The sequence below is a fragment of the Labeo rohita genome, chromosome 25 (genome assembly GCF_022985175.1).
Source record: "Labeo rohita strain BAU-BD-2019 chromosome 25, IGBB_LRoh.1.0, whole genome shotgun sequence".
NCBI classification, from domain to species: Eukaryota; Metazoa; Chordata; class Actinopteri; order Cypriniformes; family Cyprinidae; genus Labeo; species Labeo rohita.
Genome location: NC_066893.1, coordinates 13,987,041 through 14,005,386, shown reverse-complemented (window position 1 = coordinate 14,005,386; position 18,346 = coordinate 13,987,041). Strand labels below are relative to the sequence as shown.

General features: G+C 35.7%; 2 protein-coding genes across 2 annotated transcripts; one reads left to right on the top strand and one right to left on the bottom strand.

Moving 5' to 3' along the window:
- The first annotated feature begins 4,327 nt into the window (after window positions 1-4,327).
- On the top strand, window positions 4,328-10,915 carry rlbp1b (retinaldehyde binding protein 1b). The gene is made up of 8 exons (XM_051099777.1): window positions 4,328-4,391; window positions 5,764-5,800; window positions 6,229-6,357; window positions 6,720-6,924; window positions 7,217-7,395; window positions 8,046-8,204; window positions 9,849-9,959; window positions 10,039-10,915. The coding sequence occupies exons 2-8, from the start codon at window positions 5,789-5,791 to the stop codon at window positions 10,165-10,167; spliced, it is 924 nt and encodes a 307-aa protein (XP_050955734.1). The 5' UTR covers window positions 4,328-4,391; window positions 5,764-5,788; the 3' UTR covers window positions 10,168-10,915.
- A 154-nt stretch (window positions 10,916-11,069) lies between these two features.
- abhd2b (abhydrolase domain containing 2, acylglycerol lipase b) lies at window positions 11,070-18,346 on the bottom strand. Its single transcript, XM_051099776.1, has 11 exons — window positions 18,224-18,346; window positions 17,865-17,978; window positions 17,518-17,750; window positions 17,241-17,416; window positions 16,886-17,053; window positions 15,757-15,940; window positions 15,571-15,663; window positions 15,338-15,439; window positions 15,184-15,253; window positions 15,023-15,107; window positions 11,070-11,715 (listed from the first exon to the last, which is right to left on the bottom strand). The coding sequence occupies exons 3-11, from the start codon at window positions 17,727-17,729 to the stop codon at window positions 11,549-11,551; spliced, it is 1,257 nt and encodes a 418-aa protein (XP_050955733.1). The 5' UTR covers window positions 17,730-17,750; window positions 17,865-17,978; window positions 18,224-18,346; the 3' UTR covers window positions 11,070-11,548.

Sequence of the window (18,346 nt, the reverse complement as noted above, 5' to 3'; positions counted from 1 at the left end):
GCATTGAAAGGGATAGTTCATAAAAATGAACTGTAATTTTTATTTTAATGTATTATCTTAGTTACGAGCACACTTGATGGTAGTGCAAACCGTTTACTGCACTTCGTTATTCTTCTTAAGGTTAAGGTTTGTTCAGTTAACTGGATGCGTGGCCATATTGGAGATACTCTGATTTAAACAACACCATTGATTGCATGGTAAATGTGCTACTCAATACGTTGTACTGCTGATTTATGCTGTCTAAACCATGGAAAAAAACTGTGGAAGCTGCCAAATCATAAAGAGAATTGACTTAGTAAGCAGGAAAGGGCACAATACTTTGACAAACTAAAGTTAATAGGTGGTAAAGATACAGTCATGGCCAAAAATATTGGCACCCTCGCAATTCTGTCAGAAAATGCAACCCTTCTCTCAGAAAATTTTTGCAGTTGCAAATGTTTTGGTACTTGCATGTTTATTTTTTTTTTTTAAAAAATTTTTGTTTGCATTGGAACATCACAAAAAAACAGAGAAGAAAAGTAAAATCTGATACAATTCCACACAGAATCCAAAAAATGCTCAGGACAAAATTATTGGCACCCTTAAATAACTGAAATAACTCGCTTCCTGTAACCATGAATGAGTTTCTTACACCTCTCCACTGGAATTTTGGACCACTCTTCTTTTGCGAACTGCTCCAGGTCATTCAGATTTGAAGGATCAGATTTTGAGATCTCTTCACAGGTGTTCTATGGGATTCAGATATGGACTCAATGTTGGCCGTTTGAGAACTCTCCAGCACTTTGTTTGTAACCATTTCTGAGTGCTTTTTGAAGTGTGTTTCGGGTAATTGTCCTGCTGGAAGACCCAGAGCACAAATTCCGATCACCATACTTGGCCACAAGTCATCTCCTTTCCTTTCCTTTCCTTTCCAACCCCAAAACATCTTTGAGCCTCCACCATGTTTGACTGTAGGGACTGTGTTCTTTTCTTTCAAGGCCTCATTTCTTTTTCTGTGAACAGTGCCATGATGTCCTTTACCAAAAAGCTCTACTTTTGTCTCATCTGTCCATAGTATGTTCTCCCAGAAGGATTGTGGTTTTGTCACAGCAGTTTTGTCAAACTCCAGTCTTGCTTGTTTATGCCTTTGTGTCCTCCTGGGTCTCCTACCATAGAGTCCCTTTTCATTCAGATGGCAACAGATTGTACCCTGTGTTTGCAGATCAGCTTGAATTTGTTCGTAAGTTAATCAGGGTTCTTTATCCAATCCTTCGTTGTAATTTTTCATTAATTTTGCTCTTCCGTCCACGTCCAGGGAGGTTAGCTACAATGCCATGGACTGTAAACCTCTTGATGATATTGCACACTGTGGACACAGGAACATTAAGATCTCTGGAGATGGACTTGTAGCCTTGAGATTGTCCACGTTTTTCCACATTTTTTTCTCTCAAATCCACAGACAACTCTCTACACTTCTTTCTTTTCTCCATACTCAGTGTGACACACAACACAAAGATTGAGTGAACTTTTCTCCATTTTAACTGGTTGCAAGTGTGATTACTATATTGCCCACACCTGTTACTTGCCACATGTGTGTCTAAATACAATGTTCAGGAGCATCACATGCTTGAAAAGCAATTATTTCTTACAATTTTGACAAGGTGCCAATAATTTTGTCCAGTCCATTTTTGAGTTCTGTATGAAATTTGAGTTCTGTTGCAGTGCAAACTAAAACAATAAGCATGTAAATACCAAAACATTTGCAATTGGAATCATTTTCTGAGAGAAGTGTTGCATTTTCTGACAGAATTGCAGGGGTGCTGATATTTTTGGCCATGACTGTACGTACAAGCAGTATTCATTAAACTATTAGCCTAATATTTCACCTACCTGACCAGAAATGATAAGAAGAAACACAAATGTAGTCAAGATTCTTGCCCTGGCAATCCTGGTTTAGTTTGGCCAACCACAAACACCTTTTCCTCAGACAGTTTTTTGCACTCTTCTCCTTAATTTGTTATAACTTTTGGCTGTCTATAGTACTCCAAATCTTTTCCCGGTCCGACCAATTAGCACAGCCCAAAACATAACAACAATTAACCATTTTCAGCAGCAATAATCAGCAAAATATGTGAGTTCTGTTTGGTTCAGTGGCATTGTTTATGCTGACATGTTGTGACAACAGTCTGTAGCGGCTAATGAACCAGAAGTCTTGCTCATTAGCTAGCTTCCTTGTTGAAAAATAAGACGGATACTGCTTCTTTTTTCAAGATTTTGATGGTCTATTTTATGCACTTGCGCTTTTTGATCATTCAAATTTGGCTGGGTGGTTAATAAAACATTTTTTTGTGGTGTGATAAACTCAGAACACATAATTAAAGGAGAAGTCCACTTCCAAAACAAAGATTCACATATAATGTACTCACCCCCTTGTCATCCAAGATGTTCATGTCTTTCTTTTGTTAGTTGTAAAGAAATTATGTTTTTTGAGGGAAAAATTTCAGCATTTTTCTCCATATAATGGACGGATATGGTGCCCCGATTTTGAACTTTCAAAATGCAGTTTAAATGCGGCTTCAAATGATCCCAAATGCGGTTCTAAATGATCCCAGCCGAGGAAGAAGGGTCTTATTATTTCATTAAAAAAATACAATTTAAATACTTTTTAATCTCAAATGCTCGTCTTGTCTTGCTCTGCCTGAACTCTGTATTCTGGCTCAAGACAGTTAGTGTATGTCGAAAAACTCCAATCGTATTTTCTCCCTCAACTTCAAAAATCATTTAAAAAAATCATCCTACATCACTGCGGAAGTACCGACCCAGTCTTTGCAAAGTGAACATGCAAAGAAGATTAAACACCCTTAAAAAAGGTAAAACAGTGATATAGGACAATTTCGAAATTAAGGGAGTTTTTCGACATACCCTAACTGTCATGAACCGGAAAAAAAACAATCCAGGCAGAGTAAGACAAGACGAGCGTTTGACTTTAAAAAGTATATAAGTTGTATTATTTTTATGAAAATAAGCAATTGTTTCGCTAGATAAGACCCTTCTTTCTCGGCTGGGATAGTTTACAACTGCATTTGGGATCGTTCGAAGCCACATTTAAACTGCAAATTTGGAAGTTCAAAATCGGGGCACCATATCAGTCCATTATATGGAGAAAAAATGCTGAAATGTTTTCCTCAAAAAACATAATTTCTTTACGACTGAAGAAAGAAAGGCATGAACAGAAGAAAGAATAGCTGAAACTACAACTTCACCTAGATGATCAGTAAATAGCCTACCTACATTTCAGTACAACCCATGTTGCGCCTCTCTTGACCTCGATGGCCTTTATGAAACTGCATTCACTCTTTTGCTCGTACAATAGTTGTATTGTCAGGATGGCCATTTCAAAACTTTGAATAGTATTTTGGTTTTTAATAGGTGTGTAAAGACTACAGTGTGACTACGGTAAGCTCTAACTTGGCAGCAAATGACCAACGTTGGATTGAAATTGTGATGTAATGGTTTGTTTTATAAGTTGTCCTGTAAATGTTTAATAGTCTAAAGATTCTTGGCTGAAACGATATACCTGGATAATAATGAATCATCAAATGTTCTGTCTGTCAGCTATGCTTTTACCCAACAGATGTAAAATAAACGCTGAGCAGCTCTGGTAGCACAGAGACGGCCATTGTGCTGCAATCACTGCTTTAGTAATACAGACCCTCACATTCAAAGGCTAAATCCTGCTTTACGGGATTATGGCCACCCCACCGATCAGTGTATCAGCGGGAAACATTGCAGTGACGTTTGAGGGTGGATGACGATAATTCTGGCTGCAAACCAACGAAAATCTTGAGATTTTTGTGAAATGTATATGGCCCAAACTCACCATTCAAGGTTTGATGTGTTACAATGATGCATTATTTCATGTCATAGAATAATTTTCTGATTCTAATGAAAATGCCAACATCTATATCTTGGCATGTGAATATGGCTTTGTGTTGGAAAGTCTATTTCCAGACACCATTCACGTTGCCAGCACATATTTTTCACCCAAATCTTATTGGTCAGTGCATTGCCAAACCCCTCCCTCACATTTAACCTCTAATATTATTAACCGCTAGTATGTCCGACACACTCTTTCCCAGTTTTTTTTTTTTTAATCACGCAATGAGTTTGGGGTCAGGGAAGGTTTCTCTTGATTAAAATATGAGAGTCATGATGCTATTGGCTGCAGGCTATTGGTCAATGTTCTCTTTGCTCCTTTTCTCAATGTTTTTCGCTGATTAACATCAAATCTGCTCTGTATAATCCCATATGACGTTGTTAATCCATTACAGGTCACACTACAAATTTATTGGAGCCTGCTGTTTCTCACCTCACTCGGTTCTGGTGGTTTGAGCAGCACTGTGTTGTGTCAGGTAAGTGTCGTTTCCTAGGATAGAGCATGGGATTTGTTATATCATGTATAATGTATAGTGTTTATGTTTTGGATTCTTTTAAAATATTGATGATGATGGATATTTGTCTGTTCTTTAAAGTGTTGATGGTTGTAATGAGGTAGATTGAATTAAAGTAATCTGTTTTTCACTTTCAATTTTTGCAATTGCACTCTTAAAAATAACAGCTCCAAAGGGGTGTTTTTGTGGTGATGCAATAGAAGAACCATTTTTGGTTCCCCAGAGAACCTTTCAGTGAACGGTTCTTAAAAGAACTATTTTGAAGAACATTTTAAAAATCTAAAGCACCTTTTTCCACTATAAAGAACCTTTTCTGCATTTGAAAGGTTCTTCATGGAACCACTGATGCCAATAAAGAATTTTTAAGAGTGTGATGCAATTTTCACCTCAACATTTTAGACAAATGGAGACTATCACATAACAACTCTGCTGAAATACTAGTAATATAGCAAGAAAAAATCCAATTATATAACCAAAAGTCATAAAATTAGACTTTAGGGACTCACAGTTGGGCACAAAGGGTTTTTTTGGTGGTCCACAAAAATTATTTTACTAGAATACCTCAAAGTTAACATATTTTATTTTTTATTTCATTTCATTTCATTTCATTTCATTTCATTTTATTTTATTTTATTTTATTTTATTTCATTTTATTGGCCTTATTACTATTTTATTGGTTTTTTTTTTTTTTTATGGTATTTTGTTTTATTATTTTGGCATTTTATTACCAAAACTTAAAACTTACTTAAGTCAAGATACATTTGCTTAAGATGCAAAATGAAGATGTTAAGTCTTGTTTTCTGAAAAATTATTCACTATATGCTTTCTATAGACTGCTCAGAAGACATATTAATTAGTAAGAATATTGATTAGAAAATTAGAAAATATCTTTAAAAATAAGAAAAAAAAAATTTGTTTGTATTTTATTAGCTTTTTTTATTTTATTGGTTTATTATTTTAGTATTTTATTACTCTAATAGTGTTTTTTGCCTTCAGTACAGAGACAGTATAAAGGCACTTATTTAATTTCTTTATCATATTATACCTCAGTGTTCTTTGTCAAACAGTATAATTGAGTGTTATACACATAACATTTCATAAAATCTGTCTTGTAAGAGGAATCATCATCATTTGGGGTCCTAAGCATCAAAATGTTTCAAAACCCCTGAAAAAATGACTTAAATACTTTGTATACTTGTTATAGTAAGTTTTACAAAGTCATTTAACTTGTATAATTTCACATGGTTTAGAAAAACCACGTCTTTATGTCATAAAAAGCCTTTTTGTTTGAGAGAAAGCATTTTTCGTTTGATCAATATCTCTCTTTCCACAGAAAGTTGCACTGAGCATCTGAAGCAATGGCGGTTGTTGTAAGTAAAAATGTTTTATGTCTTTCTAAACTGTACAACCACATTCAACGTTGCATTGCTTACTGACCAAATGATGTTAGAAAACTTTTACAACTCTTTCTATTAGCGAAATACAGTATTTCCCACTAACGTGAAGTCTTAAGATCCTGTTATGTCACCCAGCATGTGACCTCACCCAGGTTCCTCCAAACCATCACTCACAAATGTTTTAAGAACAAGGCGGTTCTTAGTGTTTAGGGACAGAGCTACGTACATTAGCGGCTTATCCCCAGTCTCAGACCGGGTTTACTAGGCTTTACGCAATTCATGTGAGTGAGCTTAGCACCGGTCCACACTAGCTTCCATTGATAAGGGCTACTAAACTAAATTGTTTGCTTAAACTCAGGATTACGATGTTTTCATAAGTCTTTCTCCATAACTTTTTATAGAGTGGAACATTCCGGATGGTGTCCGAGGAGGAGCAGGCCCTCAGGGCTAAGCTGGAGCACCTCACGGTCAAAGATCACGGGCCGGTGTTCGGACCCTGCGCAGAAGTACCTGACCACACGGTGCAGAAGGTGTGAGCAAGTCTTTAGAAAGTAGAAAAATACACAATTAGACTGAACCCAGCACATTTTAACTGTGTAAATATAGCTAATTCAATATTAGCGCTGTTTGCTAAATTAAGTTTATCTGTTGTTAGATTTTAACTACATAGTGACCCCCTAAAACACACTAATAACTGACCAAATACTCTAGTAAACATCCTAGCAACCATCTAGCATCACTGAGGCAAGTCTGGCACAAGATTAAAAAAAAAAAAAAGGTAGCATCTGCTATCATGTTAGCATGCTTCACTGCACATCCTAACTGACAAAAACTTGCTTTACAAACAAATGTTGTATTTTTTCGACTTTTTAATATTGTGGTGTAATTGTAGGCTAAAGATGAGCTAAATGAGACGGATGAGAAGCGAGTGTCAGCCGTATCTGAACTCAGAGGTATTATTAAAGAGAAGGCGGGTTCTGGAGACGACCTTGCTAAAGGTGTTCAGGACACTTTTGGAGACAAACCTGATGGTGTGCTGGTGAGGTTCATCCGTGCCAGGAAATATGAAGTACACAGGGCCTATGAACTGATGAAGGGTAAATAGCTTTGCTGGAGGGTTTTTATTTTTTACTATTGCCCTGGTGAAAAAAACAGCATATGCTGGTAGGTATGTTTTGGTGCTGGTTTAAGATGGTCCTTTGCTGGTTTATGTTGGTCATGTTGCTGGTCAAGGACCAGCATCAACCAGCAAAGGACCAGCTTTAACCAGCACCAAAACATACCTAACCAGCATCCCAGCATCAAAACATGCCTACCAGCATATGCTGTTTTTTTCACCAGGGTGCTGCTCACCCTGAGACGTTACTATTGGTTTTATTGTCTCTTTAGGTTACGTGCGCTTCAGGCGGGATTACCCTGAACTCTTTGAAAACTTGACCCCAGAGGCTGTGCGCAGCACCATTGAGGCCGGTTACCCAGGGATCCTGTCGAGCAGAGATAAATACGGCCGTGTGGTGCTGCTTTTCAACATTGAGAACTGGGATTATGAGGAGATCACTTTCGATGAGGTGTTTTTTCTTTTCAATGATAATAGGCTGAAATTGTAGTGAGTTTGTACAGCTGAGGTCAAAAGTTTACATACACTTTGCAGAATCTGCAAAATAGGAGGGATCATACAAAATGCATGTTGTTTTTTATTTAGTTCTGACCTGAATAAGATATTTCACATAAAAAGGACTCATATGCAACTATTACAGAAGGTTCAAGCGCTCACTGATGCTTCAGAAAGAAACACAATACATTAAGAGGCAGGGGTGAAAACTTTTTGAATTTGAAGATCAGGGTAAATTTTATTTATTTTGTCTTCTGGGAAACATGTAAGTATCTGCTGTAGAGTCTGAAAGGGCAGTACTAAATGTAAAATTTTAGGCAAAACAGGAAAAAAGTACACATCCTCATCCAGTTACACCCCCTGGCTCTCAATGCATTGTTTCTTTCTGGAGCATCAGTGAGTGTTTGAACCTTCTGTAATAGTTGCATATGAGTCCCTCAGTTGTCCTCAGCATGAAAAGATGGATCTCAAAATCATACAATACCATTCAAAAATGGTTCATTTCTTGAAGAAATTCATAGTTTTATTCAGCAAGGATGCATTAAAAAAACTAAATGTATTGACATGTATTGTCAAATACATGTACTGACGTTGTGTTTGTTCCAGATCCTCAGAGCCTATTGTGTGATCCTGGAGAAGCTTCTGGAAAATGAAGAGACTCAGATCAACGGGTTTTGCATTATTGAAAACTTTAAGGGTTTCACCATGCAGCAGGCCTCTGGCATCAAGCCCACAGAGCTGAAGAAAATGGTGGACATGTTACAGGTTAGGAAAATAGCTCTTTTTAAGTTTGAGTTTAGTTCTTAAATATGGAAGCCCGTTTCTGACACCAAATTTAAAAAGTTGACTGCGACTTTTAATCTCACAATTTTGATGTTTTTTTGCTCACAATTGACAGTTTCGCAATTCTCTCTATTCTCTATTCTGACTTTTTCACCTCAGAATTGTGATATAAACTTGCAAGTTATAAAGTCTGAAAGGAAAAAAAGACTGATGTTTTCAGAATTCATTTTTATCTCACAATTCTGACTTAACTCACACATTCTGAGAAAAAAAAAAGTCAAAATAAACTTTTTCACAATTCTGACTTTATTTCTCACAGTTGCAAGTGTATATTAAGCAATTCTGAGAAAAAAAGTCCAAATTGTGCATTTATATCACAGAATCCTTACAAAAAAATTCTGAAATGTGAAATATAAATTTGCAATTCTGACTTTATTTATTTTATATCTCGCAATTCTGACTTTATTTCTCAAAATTGTGACTTTTTTTATCGCAATTGTGGGTTTAAAGTCAGAAGTGCGTGTTTAAATCAGAATTCTGAGAAAATTCTGAGTTTATATCTTGCATTTCTGACTTTATTTCTCAGAATTTACTTTATTTCTAACAAAGAGTTTATATCACGTGATTCTGAGAAAAAGTCAGAACTGTGCGTTTATGTCACAAAATTCTGAAAAAAAGTCAGAATTGCAAGATATAAACTTGCAATTCCAAGAAAAATAAGTGACTTTATTTCTCACAATTACAAGTTTATATCGCGCAATTCTGAGGAAAAAAGTCAGAATTCTGAGTTTATTTTTCACAATTGACTATCGCAACTGCATGTTTATGTCATGCAATTCTGAGAAAAAAAGTCAGAATTGAGGGATTTTAACTCAAAATTCTGAGAAAAAAAGTCAGTTTATATCTTGCAATTCTGACTTTATTTCTCACACTTGCAAGTTCAGATCACTCAATTCTGAGGACAAAAGTCAGAATTCTGAGTTTATTTTTCAGAATTGACTTTATCGCAACTGCGCGTTTATATTATGCAATTCTGAGAAAAAAGTCATGATAGATGTTAACTGTCAAATTTTTAGTCTATATCTTGCAATTCTGACTTTATTTCTCAGAATTGCGACTATTTCTTGCAATTGCGAGTTTATATCACACAATTCTGAGAAAAAAAGTCAGAATTGTGAAATATAAACTTGCAATAGCAGGAAAAAGTCTGATTTGTGAGATAAAAAGTCGCAATTACATTTTTTACATTTTTTATTCAGTGACGGAAACGAGTTTTTTATACTTAAAGGTGCACTTGGTAATATTTACCTTCAAAAAAATAAATAAATAAACAATCACAAAGAAATGAATATGAGATAAATTAAATAGGACCAACTGCTAACAGTGCATTTCTACAATGAACTGTAATGCTGCATGCAATGTTGTATGTAATGCTACAACCATGCCACCAAGTGTCAGTATAAGTCCAAAATGACAGCAGTGCAAATTTAACACATTTTGCATATAAACTATCATGTGAAGATTAGTCATTTGGCATATCAGCCTTCATAGTCTATAAATCTATTAGTAACACATAAATGTTTGTCTTTCCACATCTTAATTCTTGCTTTTTCTTGTGTGTGGCAGGATTCATTCCCTGCACGTTTCAAAGCAGTGCACTTTATCCACCAGCCCTGGTACTTCACCACCACCTACAATGTGGTCAAACCCCTGATGAAGAGCAAACTGTTGGAAAGGGTAAATTGTGTAGCTCAGAACCTATGGAAAATAAGATGACGAAATGAGAAAGTGATTATTTTGACTTTGTGTTTCAAAGGTGTTCGTCCACGGTGATGAGCTGGAAAACTACTTCAAAGAGTTTGATGCTGAAATCCTGCCTTCAGAATTCGATGGGAAAGGCGGCAAATATGACGGCAAGGCCACAGCAGCACAACTCTTCGACTAAGCACTTTTTATCTGTCGCTGAACAAAAAAGCGACGTGGGTTATTTTAGCTGTATTGTATTATAGAGTGATCGAACGTGTTTTTGTTTTTCTGAGAGTGAACCCGATTCCAGCCTCACTGGAAAAGTCTCCTGACGTCATTACAGAGGAATGAAAGTGATACGGTCAGTTAGTTCTCTGTGACACTGCACTCTATTGAAGATTGCTCACTAATCTCAAGCAGGGCCCCATCTTCAGATTTACCCCAAAATACAGATATTCTTTTGAAACAGATGGAAGATGACAGAGTCCAGACATTTCTGTTGTTTCTATTGTTAACTGAGATTAGAAAAATACTCAACCCAGTCAGTTTAAAACATAATTATAAGAATATGTGAAGTTTTGAATGGATAACTTTCTATGGAAAGTTAAAGTGAATATAATAACTGTTTTACTAAATAAACTGCTCATTTAAAATGACAACTTTATTACATTATCATGTATTTCCTGTAAAAGAAAACTTTTGGGATGTCAAAAATTGAACTTCAGTGCTACATCTACCTATTTCTAGAAATTTAGCTGTAAACATTATAGAAATTTCCACAGATTGAAAATGACTTGAAAATGCTAAACCACTTCTAGAGTGCAATAAAACACTGTCATTGTTCGTACTTTGGTTTAATAATTTATAATTTATAGTGTCTAATAAACAGAGAATGACAGTAGAAACGACAAAGAGATGCTAATAAATGGGAAACATTGTCAAATTATTGCTACAGTTGTTTGCGCTTCCTTTCACAGGAAACTATTTATTAAATACATTTACAGAAAATAATTGCGCCACTGAAGCAGCAATAAAATGATACAATTAAAAGTACCATGGCAGAAAGTGTCAATAAAACATAAGGCAGCTTGAAAGTCTTAAAAAGAAAATGAGGACCATTTCAATGTAAGTGCAAATTTTCAAATTCTATTGAATTTTATCACTAAATATTAACCATTCAACATCTCGCAAAGGCGATTTGATGAGTTATTATTTGAGATACGCTGACAACAAATCTACGTAAATGACAGCTGGTGAACCAGTTACAACAGTTATTAGTCTTAACGTTACCATCTCCTCTTGCCAAGTATGTTTTTCCACAAGGTTTACTATAACCTTTTCAAAAACATTTTATGAATCCCTCTGCAGTTTGTCAGGCTTTGTAGTGATACACCACTGACATCTGTCTTAACTTATGGTAAGAGTTATTTTTTACCATATGCTTTCTTTCAAATTCCTGCTTGAAGGTCAGAGCAAACTCTGTTGAGTCAGACCTTTATAAACCATCATCTAACCTCAACTCAGAGCAAACCATACACCATAAAGTGTTATGATTAGTGTTGCACAAAGCATTATTTCTCCTACTGGCACTGCGGCTTGTGTTTCTCCCACTGGCAGATAGCGTTGGCGTAACTGACTACGACTTTGTCCATCCAGGAAAGTGGTTGAGGAAAAAGAACAGCGCCCTCAAAGAAGCCGAGATGACCTCCATGTAGTGTCAGTGCGAAGATCACATTGTGCTTCTTTTCTGTGGAGAAAAAATACTGATTTATTTTAGGAACACATCAAAAGTTATTTTAATAGAGGAAGTCATTCACTGAAGTTTATGTTCATGTTTTTGATTCACGAAAAAGAACTGACTCATAAGAGTCATTATTTTAGGAATTAGACTACAAGGTTTTGAATCTATAAAAAGAACTGACTCATGAAGTCATTCTTTCAGAAACTGGATAAATTGCATATGTTTATGAATCTGAGAGCACTTGTTGAACAGTATGCTTTTGATTTAGTAAAAAGAAGTGCCACAAGTGGCATTTGTTTGGGAATCAGACTACACTGGTTGCACATTATCCCTTTGATTCACTAAAACAGAAGTGACTCACAAGAGGCATTCGTTATGAATTAGACTACATTGGTTGTGCGAGATCCTTTTGATTCGGTAAAAATAAGCGATTCATTAGAGGCATTCGTTATGAATCAGACTATATTGGTTGCGCAAGATCTTTTGATTCAGTAAAAATAAGCAATTCATTAGAGGCATTTGTTATGAATCAGACCACTTTGGTTGCTCGAGATCCTTTTGATTCACTAAAAATAAGCGATTCATTAGAGGCATTCGTTATGAATCAGACTACTTTGGTTGTGCGAGATCCTTTTGATTCGGTAAAAATAAGTGATTCATTAGAGACATTCCTCATGAATCAGACTACATTGGTTGCGCGAGATCCTTTTGATTCACTAAAAATAAGCCATTCATTAGAGGCATTCGTTATGAATCAGACTACATTGGTTGCAAAAGATTGTTTTGATTCACTAAGAAGAAGTGACTCACGAGAGGCATTTGATCTGAAATCAGATTATATTGGTTGTGCAAGACTCTCTTGAGTCACCAAAAAGAAGCAAGTGGCTCACGAGAGACATTCGTTATGAATCAAACTACAGTTGTTGCACAATATCCTTTGATCCACTAAAACAATAATTCACAAGAGTCATATGTTCAGGAATCGGATTACACTGGTAGTGCAGTATGTTTTCGATTAACTAGAAAGAATCGGCTCACGAGAGGCATTCGTTCAGAAATCAGACTACATTATTTGTGCAAGATCCTTTTGATTCTCTAAAAAGAAGAGACTCACAAATTCAGACTACATTGTTCGTGCAAGGTCCTTTTGATTCATTAAAAAGAAGCGATTCATTAGAGGCATTTGTTATGAATCAGACTACATTGGTTGTGCAAGATCTTTTTGATTCACTAAAAATAAGTGATTCATCAGAGGCATTCATTCAGAAACCAGACTACATTATTTGTATAAGATCCTTTTGACTCACTAAAAATAAGCGACTCACGAAATCAGACTACATTGTTTGCGCAAGATAATTCACAAGAGTCATATGTTCAGGAATCGGACAACACTGGTAGTGCAGTATGCTTTTGATTAACTAGAAAGAATCGGCTCATGAGAGGTATTCGTTCAGAAACCAGACTGCATTATATGCGCAAGATCCTTTTGATTCACTAAAAAGAAGCGACTCACAAAAGGTATTCGTTATGAATCAAACTACGTTTGTTGCACAATATGCTTTGATCTGCTAAAAGGAACTGATTCACAAGAGGCATATGTTAAGGAATCAGACTACACTGGTACCGCAAAATGCTTTTGATTCACTAGAAAGAAGTGACTCACGAAATCAGTACATCACTACATTGTTTGACTCATGAGAAGCATTCGTTATGAATCAGACTACACTGGTTGTGCAATATGCCACTAAAATGAACTGATTCACAAGAGGCATATGTTGAGGAATCAGCAATATCTCTAGGATCCTTTTGATTCACTAAAAAGAAGCGACTCACAAGAGGCATTCGTTCAGAAATCAGACTACATTTGTTGCGCAAGGTCCTTTTGATTCACTAAAAAGAACCGACTCATAATAGACAATCTTCATTAATCAAAGCACATTGTTGTGCAGTATGCTTTGATCCAACAAAAGGAACTGATTTACAAGAGGCATATGTTAAGGAATCTGACTTCACTCATGCACAACATGCTTTTGATTCAATACAAAGAATCAGCTCATGAGAGGTGAGATTTTTTTGATTCCCTAAAAACAATTGCCTCACAAGGGGCATTCATTATGAATCAAGCTGTTGCACAATATGTTTTGATACACTGAAAGGAACTGATTCACAAGAGGCATATGTTGAAGAATTGGCAATCTCTACAATCCTTTTGATTCACTCAAGAGAAGCGACACACGAGAGGCATTTTTTCAGAAATCAGACTACATTGGTTGCGTAAGATCCTTTTGATTCACTAAAAAGAATTGATTCACAAAAGGCATTTGTTTAGGAATCAGACTACACTGGTCATGCAGTACAATTTGCTTTTGAATCACTAAGAAAGAATCACTTTTGAGAGCCATTTGTTCAAGAATTGACTACAATGGTTGCAAAATATGCTTTTACTTCACTAAAAAGAACTCATTCACAAGAGGCATTTGTTCAGGAATCAGACTACGCTGGTTGTGCAATATGCTTTTGATCCACTAAAAGAAGCGCTTCATGAGAAACATTAATTTGAGAATCAGACAACACATCTTGCACTGCTCTTTTACACTGTAGATTCAGATTGTGGTGTTATAGTGCAGGAAACTTTGTCAGAGTATTTCAAAATGGTATTCAGTTCACATCGCCCTATTTTATTTTTAACTGAACCAGAATATAAATCAGTTCTCAATCCTATTATAAATGCACTTTTTATTATTATTGTTATTATAAATTGACAGCATTACATATCAATTAGATATATGCTCTGAGTTATATAACCCATCCAAATTACATGCAAGGCTGCCAAGTCTTCTGTTGTGGCCTCTTTAAAAATGCATCAACTTTAAAGCTCTGTAGAAGCTCAAGGGAAGGAGCTGCAGATTAGGTGACCCATATTTCCTTTGTGTGAGGCAACTAGGCTTGTTAATAGGGGTTCGCTGCTGGATATTTCACCTGAGGCTGAAGGAAGAAGCTGACGGCAGTAATCTGATAAATAATCACAGAGGGGAAGGATCAGATGGCCCTGAAAAATTCAGCACAGGTGTCCAATGCAGGATCTTAGACGCACAGCAGTGCTGAGAGTCCTAATAGGCACCTAAAAGCACTATTAGGTCATACGTGTCGAAGACATGTGACTTGTTTTTACACTCGTTTGGTCGGTCCTTTATGTTTAATGGCTTCTTTTGCTTGTTAAAAGCCACTTAACACATCCATCAACTCTTTTGGCTAAAGATGAATAAAAATGGAAAAAATGAGACAGAATAGTAAAAAACTAATATATAAATACCTGCTAGTGTGCGAGGTATCGTCAGCAGTGACTGGTGGACTAATGGATCATCTGAAGAGTTCATCAAGAGGAGAGGAACGCTGATCTGATATAAGAGACGTAAGATTATGGCTTTCAAAAAATTTGACTTGTTATAACTGGCTTTCAACAATATTACTTACATTGTGAATATAACGCACACAGCTTTCCTTCTCATAGTACTCCTTTAAGGAGTTGTGTCCATGAAACTTCCTAATAGAGACATATGTTTTGAAAAGGATCATTATGGGAACATAAGATGCAGTCTGAATTGTCTTATGAAAGCTTTTAAAGTACCTCATAATGTTGTCATCAATCTGCATAATTGAAGTGGCTGTATACAGCCGGTTGAGGTCGGAAGGCTCCATTTTGCTTGAGCTCATACCAAATAAACTTCCCCTACAGGACAGATTTACTTGGGTCAGCTTCACAAGGTCAGTAATTGTGGGATAATTACAGATATAAACAAATTGCTAAGAACAAGTGTCAAGTGGTCATAGAGTCGGATATGTCACATAAACAATACTAACCTGTGAGACAGAATAATTTTTTTCATGTTGTCTGCCATGAGGAAGTTGTACAGCCTTCTGCACTGATCCCACTGTAGAAATGTCTCCTGAGCCCTAAATACAGACAAATAAAACAGAACACCAGGTAGTTAAAATTGCATTTGTTCATTTTAATTTTGTGTGTATAAGTTTAAAATGCTTTCTCACCTCAGAGCACTATAGCCCTGGCAGACGCTGACGCAGCACAGCACTCGCTCTTGATTGGCTCGATTCTCACCCAGGTACTTGCAGGCAATGTTCCCTCCCAGACTGAAGCCCACCACGATGAGCTGAGTTTGTGGGAATGTGCGTTTAATGTAGCCCACCATGGCTGAAAACTCCCAGGTACAACCTTTAACACAGTGTTACATAATTAACCATAGTTAAACATAGCAGAAATTAGCAGTGATTGATTGCTGTACATTTTTTGTTAATATAATATCACGTTTATTAAATTATATTTAAATAAAAGTAAAAAATTACAGTTCTAAAGAATATATAATGAGTTTATTTGCAAAAACAGATAACTCAGTTTTTTTAATTTTCAAAAATCATGTTATGTTATCATGTTTTTGTGGAGTTTGATACGTATCTGCATATTTAATAATTATTTAATAATTTTAAAAAGAATTTTTATTTTAGCTATTTTAATTTTATTTATATAAACAATTCCTCACACAATATATATATATATATATATATATATATATGTTCTATAATTTTAAAATAATTGTAAATTATTTTATTTATATAAATTCTCTCTCACACAATATAATACAATATAATACAATACAATGTATATATATATATAGATATAGATAGATAGATAGATAGATAGATAAATAGATAGTGTATGCAAAATATATAATATATATTATAAAAATTATTTTATATATATATATTTTTTGTATATTTATATATAAACATTATATATTATATATTGTTCTATAATTTTTAACTTTTAAAATAATTGTAAAATATTTTATTTTATTTATATACTCTCACATAATATGTATAATAGAAGTATAAATTTAATTTATCATTTACAATTATAATGCAATTATAATATATATATATATATATATATATATAAATATAAACACTCTTTCACACTAAACATATATATATATATATATAAATATATATATATTTTTTTTCTCTCTCTTTTTGTTTGTTTTTGTTTTTTAACCAAAAAACTCTCATCTGATTATGAAGAAATTGTGATCAACCACCTGGTTGTTTTTCACAAGCATTCTTGTTTCATAACAATCAAGCAGGCTTCCCACACATTGCTTACCGTAGGTGAACATCCTCGGGGAAGTCAGCTCAATGTTTGGTAGCGCTCCAAGATGGTTGAGAACGGCGCACCTGTAGCCTTGTTTCTGTGAATAATCCACAAAGGTCCGTATATAATGCTTCTCACTATGGTTACCGATCCCAGGACAGATCACCATGGTGATGTCATCTGTGATGGGACAGAGACAGACAAACTCTAGTGAAAGCACGAGCAACACCTTTGCCTCTCCAGAGGAATCATCTTAATCATAAACACACTAAGCAGATAATTAAAGCATGACAAGCTGTCAAGGTCTTTTTAAACCATATGATAGCTCTGTGTATATTTCTGAATCAAAACCCCCCAAAAAGCTCACCTCCTGTACTGTGGACACCTTGTGGCTCAAACAGGTCAAAGGTGGCAGTGGCTCCATCTGGCATGGGCAGAAACTTACGCAGCCCACAAGGTTTAGGGGACTTTACCCTTCCCATCTTCCCATAAAGAGCAGTTTGGAGATGTCCGCTCTTTCCCCATAACAAAGGAGGGATGTACCTGAAATTTAATTTTATTGTTTTTTGACATATAAAAACGATCCCATGTATGACAAGACTTCAAAAATATAACAAGAATGAATTCTAGGCAGCAGCACTCACTCTTTTGTTAGGATGGGGCAAGACTTGAGCAGGTAGCGATTGAGGAGGGTATCTTGACAGGTGATATCGGGGGCCGCCGTGGGACACTTTAGGTTCAAGCTCCGCACTATGACATACAACACCGTGGCTACAGCAGCCAGCTTCATGCCATCAAACATGGCAGGCATCTCAGGAGATATGGTGCGGACGTCCGCCTCCACTTGGGCACTCATGGTGGATTAGTATACTTATATCTGATTTGAGGAAAAATAATAATAATAATAATAAATCAAACTTAAAACATATGTAAACACATATAAAGATAACATAAATATTGCACACAGAATGCTAATAAATTCATACCACACCTTGACTGTTAATATGTGTTGGGTTACAAGAGCAGCTTCCGAATGTCAATGTTCAGTCCAGCAGAAAAATTGAGGCACTTCACTGACCCAGATGTGTCATCCAGTCAAAGTATCCTGCATCATGCAACAGTTACAGGGGGTTAATCTGTCTGCTCTTAGTCAGTACAGTTTACAGTTACTCTATTAATAGAGTTAATCATACTTCTGACATAAACATGGAATATTTATGAATTGCATTATTGTCTATAAAGTTGGTGTATTACGCGTATTTTTGCACTGGTTATAAGACAATGCAGGACAATATATGCATTTCTTGTACGCTGTGCTATAAAATCAAGCAAATAGAAAACAATACATACCTTGTCTTCAAAGTTGGCCAGTGACTCCTCTGTCCCACTGCTCTTGACATCTTCACTGTACTCAAAGACATCAGACGACTACAAACAACATGCAACGCGCATCGTCATTCACTTTACACCCAG